A 19,065-nucleotide genomic window follows, 5' to 3' on the forward strand; every position below is an offset into this window, starting at 1 on the left:
GCTTCAGTGTTTCGATATTCTTTTTGAGTGACAAAAAAGAGAGTACGTTTTAATAAAGTATATGAAAATCTTCCATAAAATTTTCAAATTCAGTGGTTGTTCGTCCATTGAACTCACAAGCCATAAAATAGTGTTCTTAGATACATATTGTGTTCTACTTGTAATTATTGTAAACCTATGGCAATAACTCACACTTGGGGAGAGTTGACGATTGAATATGATCTTAATATGCACATTGTGGCATGGCTGAATGAAGACCTGATACATAAGGCCGTGTAATAAAGGAATAGATGACCATACAACTTTATAATAGAAGGAGAAAAATGAAAGTGTTGGTATAAACCAATAACTGATGATAGTAAATTCTAACCATAAATTGATGTCGAATTGAACGCACTCACCGAAATATAAAGTTATTTACTCAGAATGTATGCCTTTAGGCTTGCTTGTTTTTAGAACTGCGAAAATAAATTTGTGACTGCAAGGTAAAACTAGAAAATACATGCAAATTGTGTGAGAAGGGTGAACAAATTGTGGTTTTAGAAGAACAAATACCACAATGTAAACCAAGTACAGTATGAGAAATCATGCTGATTCTTGCTTATCCAACTCAGTGGATTAAGAAAAGGCGTGTCAAGGATAAGAAATCTTCACTTGGAGATCGTTTCAGAAGAACATAGCTACAGAACACACAATAGTTTCCCCGCTCAATTTGTAATGGCCCCATTATTAGCCTTCTGTGGCTCCACCCTTTCTTCTCTTTTCTTCTTCTCCCTGGGGTAAAAAAAAACATATATATGAATCTAAATCTTGCTGAGAAGAACCATCAAGCTGTAATTGTAAATCTGTCTCATCTATTAGACTTTAACTTGTGAAAGGCATACTCAGATTTATAGAGTAGATGGAAATTAGACTTTAACTTGTGAATAGCATACTCAGATTTATAGGGTAGATGGAATATCAGATTGAGTCATAGCTCAGAAGTAAAATAGTCCAATTCACAAATTCAAGGGTAATTTTATAAGCTTGAAACAAGTTCTCAGTTTGTTATAAACAAGTTTTGCAATATCATGTTTTATAAAAATCAATTATGATGATCTCTACCGTAAAATCAAACACACACTTAGCAAAGTTATAACTGTAGTAACTACAGTTTAGTTATATCAAATTTAAAATGAAAAGCCATGATGACAGAGAGGAGAACAACTGAAGGGCATTGAAATGTTTAATGTCTACCTGTCAATAAATTCCCTTTGCAGCTCTTTAGCTTGAACCAGCTTGGAAAGCAGCATACGATACACATCCAAGTCCCGATCAACGCTTCTTTTGTCGATGTTCAAAGCCGCACAAAGCTGTTATGTTGACACCAAAGATTAACTATCATAAATCCTACGAACATTCATAACGATGCATGTAATAGACACTTCTATAGTATTGCTACTGAGAGCAATTGTAGGAGGAAAACATATCAGGATAAATCCATTTAATCACTTCAAACTGCTTTATTGGAACTTCTTAGAGGTTGTTAAAATAAGAACTAGACTTTATTTGAATAATTCTAATTACAAACCATGCATGATGCCTTGAATGAATTGGGCTACCTTGTCTAAAATTGTTGGTTCTGTTGCATTTGCCAACTCAAGAAGGCGAAAAAGGCCTACTGCAAAGAAACGACTATAACTGAATTCGCCCTTTTCTCCTGCTCTTTTTGCAATATCCTTTAAAACCCCTTCAACTTCTCCTTCTCTGGATGAAAACTCAACCAGTGAAGTTGAGTTTTGAGCCTTAGCCCAATCTTCCAACTTCTTTGCATCTACTCTGTAGAGGGTAACATAAAACATCATTTGATGCTGCTTTCATTTATGCTGAAAGATTTTCCTTCAGATAGTACTAAGCAAAAACGTATACAAAGTAAAGTCAATAGTTTTCTATTCTTTCCGGTTGGGAATAATATGATGCTAACTTAGATTTTGGCAAACAAACTCTGGATTGTGTGCGGTGTGACTGCATGCAGCAGTCAACCACATCAGGGTTGTTGCGGTCTTGATCAGATGGCCTAGAAGTGGCTGATTGCATGGAATCAAGGGTTGTGACTGCACACAACCCAAACCTCTGCTGGACATAGTCTTCAGTGGCTTACTTACAGCCGTCATTAATTATTATTACTATTATTATTTTTTCAATTATTGAGTCAAAGGTTTTGATCAAGAACAACAAAAAGAAAATAAAGAACAATAAAGCAAAGGAAAATTAGTCAATCATGAAACCTGTATTGTTCTGGATCTTCCTTCAATGCATTAATATATGCTTTGAAGATGGTATCTCGCTCCTCTTCACTAGAATACCCTTCCATGAGTTTATCATAGACAGTGACAAAACCAAGAGCAAATACAGAATCATATTGGTATGATGTCTTGTATCTCATTAAATGATGTTGAACAATGAGCTCCTGCAGCACATTGTTATAGATACTAGGAATTGGTCGTTTATATGCCTTTAGGAAATTTAGCTTTGTCTCGGAAACGCTGGGAACATCTGCAGTAGATGATAACCCATGACCAACTAACGATAATAAGGTTCAATGTCTTCTTTTATTTATTTAGTCTTCCTTTTTTGCAGTAGGTGTTAAAAAGATAAACAAAATATAAAAAATTTCCCACCATCTCGTACACTCATGCATATGTTTTGCAAACTCTATGGTGGACTATTTTGGTAGGTGGTCTACAGTGGACTGGTACTTGAAAATCGTTGGAAATTTCAATGATGGTAGACACTGTCTTTCGAAAATAGAATGTCTCAATCCACCTTGTCACTCAGACAATGACTTGATCGATCTCAGTTCAACAAAAATAAGGGAAAAAGAATATGTGTGCTTCAAAACTCAACTCATATCCGTTTTTCCATGTTTTTGTCAAACCGACACTGATCAAGTCACTATCTTAGTTGTAAGGACAAGAAGGACCGGGAGCTTCTACTTCAGAGGGACGCCGTCTATTGCCATTAGAGTTTTGAGCAGTTTATAAAGACTGGTCCATCTTGAACCACCTATCAATGTGATCAACAATAGAACTCACCACTAAAATAACCAAAACATATGCCAAAAAGGATCCCCAAAAGATTACGGTGCATAAGATCTAATAAGCTTAATGCCTAATCATGCATGCAACTAACTAACTATTATATCTAGTGTAACTTAACTAACTATTGTAACTAATTATTGTAACTAACTATTATATCTAATTAACATGAAAAAATCACCTCCCTTATCTAAAACTTGGTTTGGAACCAAATTAACAAAAGCACAAACCTGTGACAGAAGACATGCATTGAATAACCATTTTAGAAGCAGAATTGCCAACTCTAACACCAACACAATGGTACGAGGAATCTGTCCGAATTCCAAACATATCAGAACTTGAAGCAAGGAAACGAGTAGAAGAAAAAGTGAATTTTCTCAGTGAGCATTGAGTAGTTGCTGAGAATGACAAAGAAGTTAGTGCAGCCATAACTAGAAACTGAAAGTACAAGAAAAGAGAAACAAGTAGATGCAATATTAGACTCAGAAAATATCCTTCATGGAAAGGAAGGACAAATTTCAGAGATGGAACTGCATTGCTTTCAAAACATTTGTGTTGGAAACAAAGTATAACGATGAAAAAAAGGACAAAAAAGCTTATCCACACTGTGAAGTCGAAAAGAGGAAACCCAAACCTTTTTGTTGTCGACATTGTAAGGAGTCGCTGACATAATGACACGTAGAGATTTGACATTCAAGATGATTTTCTAGTTTTGCTTTTTTTACTCAAGGCTGATTTTTTATTTTTTTATAAGAAAAAGTGTTCAATAAAAAAATTAAACAAGACAAACTAACCGTCTTACATCATCTTTTAATCGAAGTTTTAAATTGGAAGGAAAACATTTTTATAAGAAAAAGAATTTGAACAAGGCAAACTAACCGTCTTACATCATCTTCTAATCGGAGTTTTAAAGTGGAAGGAAAACATTAAAGAAAATACAATTAAAATCTAAAGAAGAGTATATGTGACTCGCTAACAAGTCAACACATAGATTAGTCTTGCCATGCACATGACAAATATATGTTCTCCATCTATTGAGGTGGAGAAGAGAGATGACGTCTTAGAGAAGAGGTTGGACAAATGCATTAAGAGATGAGTCAGATGTAACCATATTAACAACAATTAGATATTCTATTTTAAAAATAATATTTTTGATATTCAAGTGACTCATATTTATTCCAACGTGACCTGCGTAAAGTTCTACCCTTGTAGCAGAGCAGTATCCAAGTTTATTGTAGAGGCCAAGAGTGAACTTACCATGATAATTTCTAATCATGTGATGGAGGTGTCCAAGAAACCTCAATGTCACGTATCATGGAATAAGATTAAGAATCTGCAATAAGGTTGGAAGACAATATAATGAAATTAGCTTTGTTTGTAATTAGGCAAAGTGGTTGAATACCGATCACATACTTCCTATTAAACACCAGAGTATTTCTATCTTTTTTCTCCAAATAAATTTTGTCAGTTGTCAGGTGGCGTACCAATATTAAAAATTATGATGTTCCAATCAAGCCATTGATACAACCCAAGAATACATACTCACTCTCAAAACATCTTTGGAGCCGTCTTTAGGTTAAATTATATCTAGAACATGCATAATAGTTTCAGGATGCTCATTCACTATATCAACGACAGTTGACTGCCACTCGACATTTTTTAGTGAGAGTTAACTGCCACTGACACTTTTAAGATCGGTACAATCACTTTTTAAGTCGGTTCAACCGATCTTAAAAGTGGTAGTGGCAGTTAACTGCTGTTGAAAAATGCGGCGTGGCAGTTTGTCGTTGATCTAGTGAATGAACAATTTTATAAGTGAGAAGAGTAATTTTCGTTTTAAACTTATAAATTGGGTCTTTAATAAACAAACACTAAAAACAAAATAAATAAAAAAGGGTTAAATATATTTTTTTTCTGTCCACATAAATATATCAACTTTTTGAAGGTGAGAAAAACACAAGAAGGGGGGTTGAATTGTGTTTTGAAAAATTCTTCGTTTCTCCTAAAAACTGAACACACTGATCAGAAGCTAAGTGAGACAGCTTCTGAAGTGATGATCAGAATCTAAATGCAGCGGAATAAAACAGAGAGAGAGAAGAAGAACGACACAAAGCAATTATACTGGTTCCTTCCACAATCCGGAAGTAGTCCAGTCCCCCTTGCACTTCCAAGGAGATTTCACTAAGAGTAATATTTGATTACAATTGCTCAAGCACACAAGCAAGAGACTTCCTTTGCTCAAGCACACAAGCTAGAGACTTCCTTTGCTCAAGAACACAATCAAGAGACTTCCTGCTCAAGCACAACTGCTAGAGACTTCCTAACTAAACAAAATTACACAGAAAATTGTTTAAGGTTGAACACTTGATATACAATCAGAGGTGCTCACAAAACAAATCAGATACAGACTCAATGGACTTAAGAATTTCTAAGATATGACTTTGAGACACAGAAATTCTAAGTGAATGCAGAACAATTTCAGCAGAGGTTTGGCACTTGTAAAAATGTTATGAGTCTTTTGTTCAGCGTTTTTGCATTACCAAAACTCTAAGTCTTCACTCCTTTATATAGAGGTGTGAAAGAGACGTTGTGAAATTGCCAGCACACCAAAGAGTCGTTGTTGAAGCTTGATCTTTCACCAATGATCTTTTGCCTGATTTGGTTGTTGTCCTATGAAGAACCAATTTGAAATCCATTCCTTATCCAAAGGAACATATATGCAGGCGAGACCGTATTCTGGAGCTGTTTTCTTGTCTTGTAGCGTGGACAAAAATAGAGTAGTGGAGAACGTGGTTGTACAATTCGTACAAAGTACAATGTCAACGCTTTCGTCCAAATTGCAAGCACATGCCTTCAAACACCTTTGAAATGACCGTTGCAATGTTCCACTGATTTTCTGCTGTGTTTTCGAAACCAATAGACAGCTTTTGGAATGTAGATTCTTCAATCTTTGAATGTTTTGCAAATCCAGTTGATCTTCACCTTCTGGTGAAATGGCTTCTGATGAGGCAACTTCTGATGATGCAGCTTCTGATGAAGCAGCTTCTGCAGCTTCTGATGGTGCAGCTTCTTCAGCTTCTGATGATGTGGCTTCTGGACCTCTTGTCTTCAGAAGCACTATTCTTCAGGAGCAGCTTTTCTTCAGGAGCGCTATTTCTTCAGGAGCAGCTTGACTTCAGGAGCGCTTTGCCTTCAGAATCATCTAAGCTTCATTTTCTTTTGCTCTTTATTTGCTCATTCAGAACCAATTAATGATGTAACTTTTTTAACTGTGGTCCTGTACACTTGAACAAATATTAGCTAGTCCAATTTACAATTTTTAATACCTTGTTATCATCAAAACTTTCTAAGGTTCATTGTTAAACACATTTTGTTCCAACAATCTCCCCCTTTTTGATGATGACAAACAATAGTATTTAAAAATTGATCAATTGTTGTTAATCTAATTAACAAGTTGACCTTGGGGTTCTGAGGTTTGTAAGCTCAGAGTCTGAGGTTTGTAAGCTCTAACTCCCCCTGAGTCTGATAGTCTTCAAGGTGAGGTTTGTAAGCTCCCCCTAAGTTCTATCCAGGTTAATTAAATTCATTTTTCGCACAATAATATCAGAGCTATAAAAAATTGAAAGAATTTACTTATAGATAAGAAGAATGGTTCAATTAATTGTTATTTGAAATTTGATACTCCCCCTTTTTGATACACCGATAAAAAGGATAGAAATTTTCAAAACTTTCAAACATTAATTAATGGGGCTCAGAGCCTTTAAATACTATCACATATACTCCCCCTTTTGTCATTAGCAAAAAGACATAAACAAAAAGAAGAGATGAGAAAAACATAAGATTAAAGGTTCAGAGCATAATTCAAATAAATTTAAAAACATTTAACCATCTTCAAAGATTAAATAAACAGGCATAGCAAGCATTATAATATCAGAAGGTATGAACAGTTAAAGATTTTCAGAAGCAGGAAGAATTCAGAAGCATATAATATCAGAAGCAAAAAGAACTAATTCAGAAGCAGAAATGAACAAAGAATATCAAAAGCCTAAAAAGACAGAAAAAAAAGCTAAAAGTGTGCAACTATGGGTTTGGCTTATTTCTCTAGAATGTTCTTCAGAAGCTCTTGAACATCAGCATACTTCTTGTCCATAACTTTTCTGTAGCTGTCTTCTCTGATCTTGGCTTCTTGCATGTCAGCTTCCAACTGTGATATCTTCAGCTTCTGCTCTATTAGCTCTGTTTCAAGCCTGTCATTTTCTTCTTTGAGCACCTTGTTCTCCTGAGCTAGAGCCAGGTTTGGTGCATCAATCTTCTCTAGGATCTCAGAAGGAATGATTAGATTCAGCTCCTTAGGCAGGAATTCATCAGGTACTCTGCCTCTGATACTGAGTGGATTCTTCACCCAAGTACCAAGAACTTCTACATCTCCAGCATTCTCTTCAATGCCATTCAACCAATCTTCCAGCTTCTGCTTGGCTTGCTCTTGAGCCTCAATACAGGAATCATGCAGAGCTGAAATCAGGTTGATGACCCTTTCCTTGATCCTTCTCCATTGCTTCTGATAGCTTATTGTATGACCCAAGTCATTTCTACTTGCTATCAGTCTGAGAACTTCAGAAGCAATATCTTCCCACACATCCTTTAGTACTTGAGAATCCAGGTAAATGGTGGGAGGTGAAGGTTGTTTAGAGGGTTTTGGAGGGGCTAGGGGAACAATTGGTAGGTTTGATGATGATTGGTCATTTGTAGTTGATGATTGGCTGGTTGATGGTTGGTCAGGAGTGGGGTCAACTACCATATCAGAGGCATGATCATATTGATCATCCTCAGAGTCTGTGTCCATATCACATACACCAGTATGGTGGATGATCTTGATGACTTGAACTGGTGAAGAAGATATGGAAGCAGAGGTTAGCTCAGGAACAATGTGTTCAGGAGCGGTAGTTTCAGGTTCAGGTTCAGAAGTGGGTTTAGTCACTGGTTGTTCAGGAACAGAATGTTCAGGAACGGTCTTTTGAGGAGAGACTTGTTCAGGAACAGATAGTTCAGGAACAATTGGGGGTGATGAAGTTGTAGGGGGTGAAGAGGCTTTTTCTGGTGAAGGTTTTTGTTGTGGGGGGTCTTCTGAAACAACTTTATCAGAAGCAGCTGCTTCTGGAGTTGTCTCAGAGGCTTTCTCTGAGGTTGTGGTAAAGCCAGATTGGGGTAGTTCACCTAGATAATGACTTTCTAGGTGATCTAAAAGAGATGTGTCTTCAGAAGGAATAGAGGATGTGCTATAAGATGTGTGAGAAACTTGAGATACCTTAGATAACATTGCTGAGTTATCTACTGCTTCTGAAGTTCCAAGATTCTAAACTTGCTCCACATTTTCAGCAACAGCTTCATCCACTATTAGAGTCTTTTCTCCTTCCTGTTCTTTTTCAAGTTCTTTCATGGCTTTCCGTTCTTGCCTATTTGCCAAATAGTCATCAGAAAGTTCCTTAGCCATTCTCTTCATAGCTGGAGTCATTTCAACCATGGAACTTTTCTTGTCAACAGGAGCCTTCTTCCTTTTCAGCTTTGGCTCAGCCTCTTCTTCTTCTATTTCATCGAGAGCTTCCTCTAGCTGCTCTTTGGTGATTACCAAATCTGCCTTATCTTTTCTTCTTTTCTGAGGAATAGAAGCAGCACCAACCTTCTGCATCTTTCCTTTATCCTTGGCAGAAACAGATTCAGCTTCAGACTTAGCAACTTTTTGCTTTTTGGTTTTAGCAACAGCAGCTTCTGACTCAGTACTAGTTCTGGCCCTCTTTCCTTTAGTAGGAGCAGCATCAGATTCCGAACTAGTTCTGGCTCTCTTCCCTTTAGGTGCATCAGAAACAGCTTCTGACACAGCAACTGCCTTGGCCTTCTTGCCTTTCCCTTTAGCAACAGCAGCTTCCTCCTGAGAGCTCGCATTTTCCTCCAAGACGTACTCAGCTACTAATTTAGCTAAGTGTTCAGGATTACTTTCCTTAAAGATGGAAGGAAAGTCCCTGATAATCTCAGTTTCTTCTGTGGTCATCTCCAACCACTTTTCATCTTTAGGAGTTGTCTTGAAAACATGCATAGAATGCAATGTCTTGCTACTGATAGTCTTCTCAGCAGTAGAAACTTCGAAGCATTTATCAGAAGCATCTCTTGTCTTTTTCAAGAAATCCAGCACTCTTCCTTGATAAAAGATTTCTGATAACAATCTTCCACAGGGCACTTGTTTCCTTCCTTTGACAGTGCCTTCATTAATAGCCCAGCAGAGATAATCCATGACATATCTGGGGAAATTAATCTTCTCAAGCATGGCCATGAAGTAAATTGCCAGTTTCTATTGATGATTTGGTTGGTCAGACCCTCCTGCTCTTAGAAAGAAGCAATCAGTACAGAATTTCACCAACATCCTGTGATGAATCTCCATTTCAGAAGGCTTAGCATCTTTGTTACCACCCAGAAGAGTGTTGTAGTAGCTTTGCAGCAGGACATCATCCTTCTTAACTATTTCTTGAAACCTTCCTTCTGCATTCATTCTACAAGCTTTAGCTATTATTTCCTCTGTGATGGTTACGGGAATACCCATCACTTCAGACCTTATCTCAAGGCTACTGAAAGAAGTGGGATTCAACTCTATCTCCATCTTTCCTTTCTTCAACCCAGCTTGTTTACCTGCTACCTTCACAGGCTTTTCATTGTACACTTCAGCTTTTAACCAAAAGTCCTTGACCAAGTTCACATAAGTTGGACCATTTAGCATCTTGAAATACTCAGACAGCTTCTGAGTTTCTATCAATCCTTCCATGTTCACTTTGTACTTCTTAAGTGAAGTGAAGTCCACCGGTGATTCTATTTGAACTATTAAAGATTTCCATGGAATATCCATAGTCTTCTCTTTGTAGACTGACCCAGATCCTGATGCGCCTTGCTTGCTTGATGAAGATTCTGAAAATTTCGAGCTTGATGATGCCATTTGATGATGATTGAAGAAGATTTAGAGAATTTAGGGTTCTAAGGTTTTTGCGCTTACTTCGCAAGAGGTTTGAGAACAAAATGTGTTTGTTGTGAGTGAGTAGTGTGTGAATTGACAAAGTGTTAAAAGTAAAACGATTGCAATTCAAAAGAGACAAACAAACATAACATTAATGACAAAATTGGGGGCGCGTGAAAAGTACTTTCAAAGCTATTAAATCATCATTGCCCTTTTAGTTATACACCAACACATACAGGCCACGTAAGAAGTTCACAGAGTAACTACCAAGTTAGTGGGCCAGAAGTTACTTTTAAAAAGTAACTCCCAACGTTTCCACTAATTCAACTATTCAGAAGCAATAAATCCAGCTTCTGGACTTCAGATGCTGACGTCATTATTAGAAGCGAGTTTTCCTCAGAACCTCAATAAAGAGCTTCTGATGAACTACTGCTTCTGGACTAACTTCAGAACCTAAAATCCTATTCAGGAGCAAGCAAACATCTAATCAGACACGTAGTGCATGTTCAAATTTTTCTTTATAAAATCAAATCGTTCAACAGTTAAAGGCTTAGTAAATATATCAGCCCATTGATTTTCAGTATCAATGAATTGTATATCTAAAATTCCTTTTTGAACATAATCTCTGATAAAATGGTGTTTGATTTCAATGTGCTTAGCTCTTGAATGCAAAATTGGATTTTTAGACAAACAAATAGCAGCAATATTATCACAATAGATGGGAATATTGTTAGCAGTTATATGATAATCTTCCAACTGATGTTTCATCCAAAGTAGTTGTGTACAACAACTTGCAGCTGAAATGTATTCTGCTTCTGCTGTAGACATAACAATAGTTGTTTGTCTTTTGCTAGCCCAGGATATAAGATTATCACCCAGAAATTGACAATTGCCGCTGGTTGACTTTCTTTCAATCCTATCACCAGCATAATCAGCATCACAGAATCCAATTAGCTTATAATCTAAGGATTTCCTATAAAGGAGTCCAAGATTAGTTGTTCCTTTCAAATACCTGAAGATTCTCTTGACAGCAGTCATATGAGATTCTCTAGGATCTGATTGGAATCTTGCACACAAGCATACACTGAATAAAATATCTGGTCTAGATGCAGTAAGGTATAACAAAGAACCAATCATACCTCTATACAGCTTCTGATCTACTTTAGCTCCTTCATCTTCTTTGCTCAAGGTGCACGTAGGGTGCATTGGAGTGTTCATCACTTTACAATCTTCAAGTTTGAACTTCTTCAGAAGCTCCTTTGTGTACTTTGATTGATGAACATAGACTCCATCTTTGCATTGATTGATTTGTATGCCAAGGAAGAACTTCAGCTCTCCCATCATGCTCATTTCAAATTCATCCTGCATTAACTCAGAAAATTCCTTGCAAAGAGATGCATTAGTAGAACCAAATATTATATCATCAACATATATTTGCACAACAAGAATATCTTTCCCAAGGGTCCTTCTGAAGAGTGTAGTATCAACCTGTCCTCTTTTAAAATCATTCTTGATTAAGAAATTACTTAGTCTATCATACCAAGATCTGGGAGCTTGTTTTAAGCCATATAGTGATTTCTTCAGTTTAAAAACATGGTCAGGATATTTAATATCCTCAAATCCAGGAGGTTGCTTGACATACACTTCTTCTTCTATGACACCATTTAGAAATGCACTCTTGACATCCATTTGATATAATATTATGCCATGATTAACTGCATAGGAAAGAAGTAACCTGATTGCTTCCAATCTAGCAACTGGAGCAAACGTTTCAGTGTAATCAATGCCTTCTTGTTGACTATACCCTTGTGCAACAAGCCTGGCTTTGTTTCTTGTTACTTCACCTTGCTCATTCAGCTTGTTTCTGAATACCCATTTTGTTCCAATAATGTTCTTGTGCTGAGGTTTGGGTACCAGATCCCACACATCATTTCTTTGAAATTGATTCAACTCTTCTTGCATAGCTAGGATCCATCCATCATCTGAAAGTGCTTCATCAACTGTTGTAGGTTCAATCATTGAGATTAGTCCAATCATTGACTCTACTTGTCTGAAATGTGATCTTGTTCTTCTTGGACTATCTTTGTTTCCAATGATTAGCTCCTCAGGATGTGAAGACTTGTGTTTGAATGTGTTTCTGGGAGGATCTTCTTGATGTGAGCCATCTTGTGCTTCATCAGAAGCAGTTTCATCTTGTGCTTCTGATGTGGGTTCAACTTCTGGACTATCTTCAGATTCAGCTATCTGATCAGGTTCTGGAGTAACTTCAGGAACCTGTATCTCTACAAAACTTTCATCTTGCTTTGAAGTTTTATCTTCAAGCTCCTTGTCATCAAATTTAACGTGCATAGATTCTTCAACACAGAGTGTTTCTGAATTATACACTCTGTATGCCTTTGACCTTTCAGAGTAACCTAAGAAGATTCCTCTTTGGGCCTTGGCATCAAATTTCTTTAAGTAGAGCTTGTTGTTCAGAATGTAACATGTACATCCAAATTGATGAAAGTAAGAGATATTGGGTTTTCTTCCTTTAAAGAGTTCATATGTTGTTTTCTCCAAAATAGGTCTGATATAGATCCTGTTTTGAACATAGCATGCCGTATTCACTGCTTCTGCCCAAAAATGTTTTGGTAAATTGTTTTCATGGATCATGGTTCTGCCCATTTCTTGTAAAGTTCTATTCTTTCTCTCTACAACCCCATTTTGTTGTGGTGTTCTAGGAGAAGAGAATTCATGGAAAATTCCATGTTTTTCACAAAAAGCTTCAAATGGCTCATTTTCAAATTCTCCACCATGATCACTTCTGACTTTCAAAATTTTTGATTCTTTTTCAGATTGAATTTGAGTGCAGAAGCTACTGAATACATCACACGCAACATCTTTACTCTTTATGAATTTTACCCAAGTCCATCTGCTGTAATCATCAACAATGACTAATCCATATTTACTTCCATATAAGGATGCAGTACTCACTGGTCCAAATAAATCAATATGGAGTAATTCTAAAGGTCTTGAGGTTGAAACAATGTCTTTGGTTTTAAAAGATGATTTCACAATTTTCCCTTTCTGACATGCACCACAGAGTGCATCTGAATGATGGTCAATATCTGGTAGCCCTTTCACAAGTTGTAACTTACTAAGCTTAGAGATTAACCTCCAGTTAGCATGTCCCAACCTTCTGTGCCACATCCATTTCTTATCATTCACTGATAGTAGGCAAATCACCTTCTGATCAGCCAATTCAGAAAAATTGATTTTATAGACATTGTCAACTCTCTTTCCTCTGAACACAATGGATTTGTCTTCCTTGTTGATTACTGTACAGTTGGGTTTTTCAAAAAGCACATCATAACCATTATCACAAAATTGACTAATGCTCAAAAGGTTATGTTCAAGACCATCTACCAACCATACATTATTAATTGAGGTAGAGGAATTACCAATAGTTCCTGTACCTATGATCTTGCCTGACTGGTTGCCTCCAAATTTCACATTTCCTCCCTCTTTCATTGTTAGGCTGAGGAACATGGACTTGTCTCCTGTCATGTGTCTTGAGCAACCGCTGTCTAGGTACCATGATCTTTGCTTTGGCACTGCTCTTAGACATACCTGCATCATTGACATTTTTAGATTTAGGTACCCATTGTTCTATGGGTCCTAGAAGGTTAGTACTTAAGGCTTTACTCTTCACTTCTTGTACCTTGTGCTGTAAGTTGGGTTGCTTCTGATTAACCATCACCTTAGGTTTTGGTACTTCAGAAGCAGTAACTGTCTTCTTCTGAAACTTAGACTTCAGAACCCCAGATTTTGGTTTCACCAGACTCTGAGGAATAGGTTCTGATCTTTTCAGGATCCTAACCTTTGAAGTCTTGGAATCAGATTTGATCATAGCCTTTGACTTAGAGTTCTTTGGCTTTGAAGTGATCTTAGCCTTAGAACTAGAAGCTTCAGGTTCTGATTGAACAACGGTTTCCAACTCAGCCCCTTCTGGTACAAAGAAGGTTTTCAGACCTTCCTTGATGCATTCACAACAAGATTTTAGATTGGTTTTCTCAAGTTTCACTTCTGGAAAACCAATTCCTCTGCCATTGTTCTTGTAAATGCTATAAATCATAGAAGCTACTCTGCTTCTGTCAATGCCAGATATAATAAAATCTTCAAGAGCAATTTCATGGTTACTTAAAGGTTTTTCATTACACTTTTCTTGTAGCTTCTGACATAAGAACCTGAGCTGATCTTCATATGTTTTACACATGAAGTCAAAGCCCCTAAGTCCTTGTTCAGAAGCTTTCAGATCCAATAGAGTTGATTTTTACTGTTGTACCAACTCAGCATATTTTTCTTTTAAATCCTTCAACTCATTGGTTCTTACTTCAAAATGTGTAAGAAGTTCTTTAAGTGACTCAACAAGTTCATCTCTGGGAATTTTGGAATATACCTCATTTTCATCTTCTGAGTTTGAATCTAATCCAGCTTCTGAAGTTACTGTTGCTACTAACCCAACAGCTACCTTTGCATCTTCATCAGCTTCCTCTTTATCAGATCCAGATTCACTACCCAAATCATCCCAGGTTGCCATTAAACTCTGCTTAATCTGCTTCTTAAATTTGCTTGGTTTGAATGTAGACCTCTTTGACTTGTCCTTTGAGTTTTCTCTTTGAAGATCAGGGCATTCAGCAATGAAGTGTCCCAGCTTCTTACAGTTGAAGCATCCCTTCTGATCTTCTTTCTTTGAGCTTCTGGAGTTACCCCTTCTGGAGAGAAACTTTCTGTTCTTCTTGGCCAGATATTGAAGTCTGTTTGAGAGCATGGCCATTTCAGCAGCATCTGGTTCAGAATCTGAACTTGACTGTTCTTTCTCTTCAGATTCAACCACTTTGAGAGCTTTTGATGACTTGCCTTTGGATGGAAGAGCTATTGATTTACTCTTCTTAGTAGACTCATGTTCATTAAGACTTAACTCATGAACTTTGAGAGAACTAACAAGATCTTCGACACTTAAAGTGTTTAAATCTTTAGCTTCCTCAATGGCAGTCACTTTTGGTCTCCATCTGGCAGGTAAGCTTCTGAGTATCTTGCTTACATGATCAGAAGCAACATAGCTCTTCTTTAGAATCTGTAGCCCAGAAACTAAGGTTTGAAACCTTGAGTACATCTCCTCAATAGTTTCATCATCCTTCATCTTGAATAACTCATACTGATGTACAAGCAGGAGAGCCTTTGCTTCTTTGACCTTCTTGCTCCCTTCATAATTTGAACAGAGAGAAGCAAACATAGCTTTAGCAGTGGATTTGTCACTCATCTTCATGTATTCTGCTTTGGGTATGGCAGTGACAAGGGCTCCTCTGATAATATGATGCTTCTTGTAGAGTTTCCTCAGTTCTGGAGTATGTTTCTTTCTATCCACAGCAGCTCCTTCTTCATCAAGGACTAAATCACCAACACCATCTTCCAGAATATCCCATAATTCTTCATCTAGGCTCATGATGTAACTGTAAAAGTTGGTCTTCCACCAAGAGAACTCTTCAGCATCTCCATTGAACTTTGGAACTTTTCCAACACTGGATTTCTTACTATCACTATAATCATGTGAGACATGTTTATAGCTAGTATCACCAGAACCAGTAGGAGGAGGAGTAGACATGTTTTTCTCAGATCTTTGACTGTTGCACGGTTAAGTGTTACACAACAGACCAAGGCTCTAGATACCAATTGAAGGTGAGAAAAACACAAGAAGGGGGGGTTGAATTGTGTTTTGAAAAATTCTTTGTTTCTCCTAAAAACTGAACACACTGATCAGAAGCTAAGTGAGACAGCTTCTGAAGTGATGATCAGAATCTAAATGCAGCGGAATAAAACAGAGAGAGAGAAGAAGAACGACACAAAGCAATTATACTGGTTCCTTCCACAATCCGGAAGTAGTCCAGTCCCCCTTGCACTTCCAAGGAGATTTCACTAAGAGTAATATCTGATTACAATTGCTCAAGCACACAAGCAAGAGACTTCCTTTGCTCAAGCACACAAGCTAGAGACTTCCTTTGCTCAAGAACACAATCAAGAGACTTCCTGCTCAAGCACAACTGCAAGAGACTTCCTAACTAAACAAAATTACACAGAAAATTGTTTAAGGTTGAACACTTGATATACAATCAGAGGTGCTCACAAAACAAATCAGATACAGACTCAATGGACTTAAGAATTTCTAAGATATGACTTTGAGACACAGAAATTCTAAGTGAATGCAGAACAATTTCAGCAGAGGTTTGGCACTTGTAAAAATGTTATGAGTCTTTCGTTCAGCGTTCTTGCATTACCAAAACTCTAAGTCTTCACTCCTTTATATAGAGGTGTGAAAGAGACGTTGTGAAATTGCCAGCACACCAAAGAGTCGTTGTTGAAGCTTGATCTTTCACCAATGATCTTTTGCCTGATTTGGTTGTTGTCCTATGAAGAACCAATTTGAAATCCATTCCTTATCCAAAGGAACATATATGCAGGCGAGACCGTATTCTGGAGCTGTTTTCTTGTCTTGTAGCGTGGACACAAAACAGAGTAGTGGAGAACGTGGTTGTACAATTCGTACAAAGTACAATGTCAACGCTTTCGTCCAAATTGCAAGCACATGCCTTCAAACACCTTTGAAATGACCGTTGCAATGTTCCACTGATTTTCTGCTGTGTTTTCGAAACCAATAGACAGCTTTTGCAATGTAGATTCTTCAATCTTTGAATGTTTTGCAAATCCAGTTGATCTTCAGCTTCTGGTGAAATGGCTTCTGATGAGGCAGCTTCTGATGATGCAACTTCTGATGAAGCAGCTTCTGCAGCTTCTGATGGTGCAGCTTCTTCAGCTTCTGATGATGTGGCTTCTGGACCTCTTGTCTTCAGAAGCACTATTCTTCAGGAGCAGCTTTTCTTCAGGAGCGCTATTTCTTCAGGAGCAGCTTGACTTCAGGAGCGCTTTGCCTTCAGAATCATCTAAGCTTCATTTTCTTTTGCTCTTTATTTGCTCATTCAGAACCAATTAATGATGTAACTTTTTTAACTGTGGTCCTGTACACTTGAACAAATATTAGCTAGTCCAATTTACAATTTTTAATACCTTGTTATCATCAAAACTTTCTAAGGTTCATTGTTAAACACATTTTGTTCCAACACTTTTTGTTTTAGTTCCCCAGAAGTTTTCCATCTTCTCTTTTGGTCTTTCTTTTTAAACTAAACGCGTATGAAAATTCATATTTTTGAATAAAATCTTGCAGAAAAGTTTATATTATTATAAGAATCTCTCTAAAAAAATTAGAAATTTTTAACGAAACATAAATTAAATATGAATTTTATATTTTTGCTGGTTAAAAAATCATATTTAATTAATGTTTTGGTGAAAAATTCTAATTTTTTTGAGAGATTTTTACAATATTTTATACAATTTCATTAAAAAAAAAATACAAAAACTACACATGAATTGACTTAAAAATAAGTAATGTTTCGGTGAAAAATTCAAAAAAAATTGATAGATATTTTTACAATATTCTATACAATTTCATTAAAAAAATACAAATGATACACATGAATTGACTTAAAAATAGGGACAAAAAATGGTGATTAAATTTTTTATAGAGACTAAAAGTTGAAGGGAAATTTAGAGGGACTAAAACAGAAAGTTTGTATATTTATAAGAACAAAAAAAATATTAAATCATAGAAAAAAATGACTAAAATAATAAAAAATACACCACCCTAAGTTTGAAACAAGGGCTAGGTGCCTAAAAGCACTCAACATACCACACAACACTACAACTTGTTTGAAATTATATAGCTTTGACGGTTTACAATGAATATTTTTCGGTCTTATATGTAAAAAAAATATTATGGGCCTCAAAAAATTTGAGCCCAGTGGACTAGCCCAGCCTCAACGGGCTTTGGGATGGCCTTGTTTCTGGTGATACCTTTATGATATACACTACAAGAAATATGACATATTGCCAGGGATTTTGACAGGGGTTTTAAACCCTTGGGAAATTTGCCAGGGCCTAAGCCAAGGAAAACCCCTGGTATATTGATTTTGGGAATTCGGGGACCACTTACCATTTGACAGGGGTGAGGCCCTCACAAATGTACACACGCCCTGGTATGGTTTGCCCGGGAAAAGTCAAAATTCAAACCGCCTGCCATGTTTCAGAAATTGCAGCAAAAAGCCACGGCATATCCGACGGACTGCCCCTGGGACGCGTGATTCAGCAGAGAATCTCTGCTATTGCCATTCGGTTGTCAAGTTAACCTGCACAAAAGCTGTTGCAGCAGGCGTGACAGGGGTAAAACCCCTCGTTTATTGAATGAAGCCGTGGCTTTTTTCCTGGCCTATATATATGCAATCAGGTCTGTTTCTTCATTGCAAGTGTCTCAGACTTAGAAAAAAAAATTACTCCTCCATGACTGGACTTAAAAGCTAACCATTCTTCTTCATTTTCTTCTTCATTCTCTGTTCATTTTCTATTTTCATTCTTTGTTGTTTCCAATTTGGTTGCTGTATTGTTTGCCTTGCATCTGTTCAGGTTGGTTGTGTTGAGTTGTTGTGGTTTTTCTATTTCAAGGTAAGACTTTTTCTATCTGCCCAACTATTGTTGTGGATCTTGTTGCTGCTGCCTTCTTCTTCTTGTATGGCTAGTTAGCTTTAATGATGTTTGCAGTAAAAAAAAATATGAAGAAGAGATGAGAGCAGCGGCAGCTATGTTTGAAGAAAGAAGAGATTTTGTTGCCCACATATAATTGATGGAATCAGGGTTTAGTTTTAATTGTTGGTATTGGGCCGTACAACCCATTAGACTTTTATTTGGCATAATTGTATTTTTTTTTTTGCTTAGAATCTTTTATCAATTCAAACTAATTATTTACCTTTATTTTTTTAACATAAATTTTATTAATAAAATGATTTTTCAAATAATTAATTATATCTCAAAAACAAATTTATTTATTTTTTAAAATAAATTTTATTT

The 19,065-nt window shown here is 36.7% G+C and overlaps 1 protein-coding gene across 1 annotated transcript; it reads right to left on the reverse strand.

Moving 5' to 3' along the window:
- Positions 1-353: 353 nt before the first annotated feature.
- LOC146950447 (protein THYLAKOID FORMATION1, chloroplastic-like) lies at positions 354-3,614 on the reverse strand. The gene is made up of 5 exons (XM_085746372.1): positions 3,308-3,614; positions 2,268-2,535; positions 1,602-1,818; positions 1,237-1,352; positions 354-774 (listed from the first exon to the last, which is right to left on the reverse strand). The coding sequence occupies exons 1-5, from the start codon at positions 3,504-3,506 to the stop codon at positions 708-710; spliced, it is 867 nt and encodes a 288-aa protein (XP_085602498.1). The 5' UTR covers positions 3,507-3,614; the 3' UTR covers positions 354-707.
- Positions 3,615-19,065: the final 15,451 nt, after the last annotated feature.

This window comes from Medicago sativa, chromosome 2 (genome assembly GCF_051527215.1).
Source record: "Medicago sativa cultivar Bolivia chromosome 2, Bolivia_mono, whole genome shotgun sequence".
In the NCBI taxonomy this organism is placed as follows: Eukaryota; Viridiplantae; Streptophyta; class Magnoliopsida; order Fabales; family Fabaceae; genus Medicago; species Medicago sativa.

Bases quoted from the DNA above. Each gene is read 5' to 3' on its own strand.
- LOC146950447 (XM_085746372.1), bottom strand. From the start codon at position 3,506: ATGGCTGCACTAACTTCTTTGTCATTCTCAGCAACTACTCAATGCTCA. The intron at 2,536-3,307 runs GTTTGTGCTTTT...CATCTACTGCAG, and splicing joins ATGCATGTCTTCTGTCACAG to ATGTTCCCAGCGTTTCCGAG. The intron at 1,353-1,601 runs GTAGCCCAATTC...TCAACATAACAG, and splicing joins AACCAACAATTTTAGACAAG to CTTTGTGCGGCTTTGAACAT.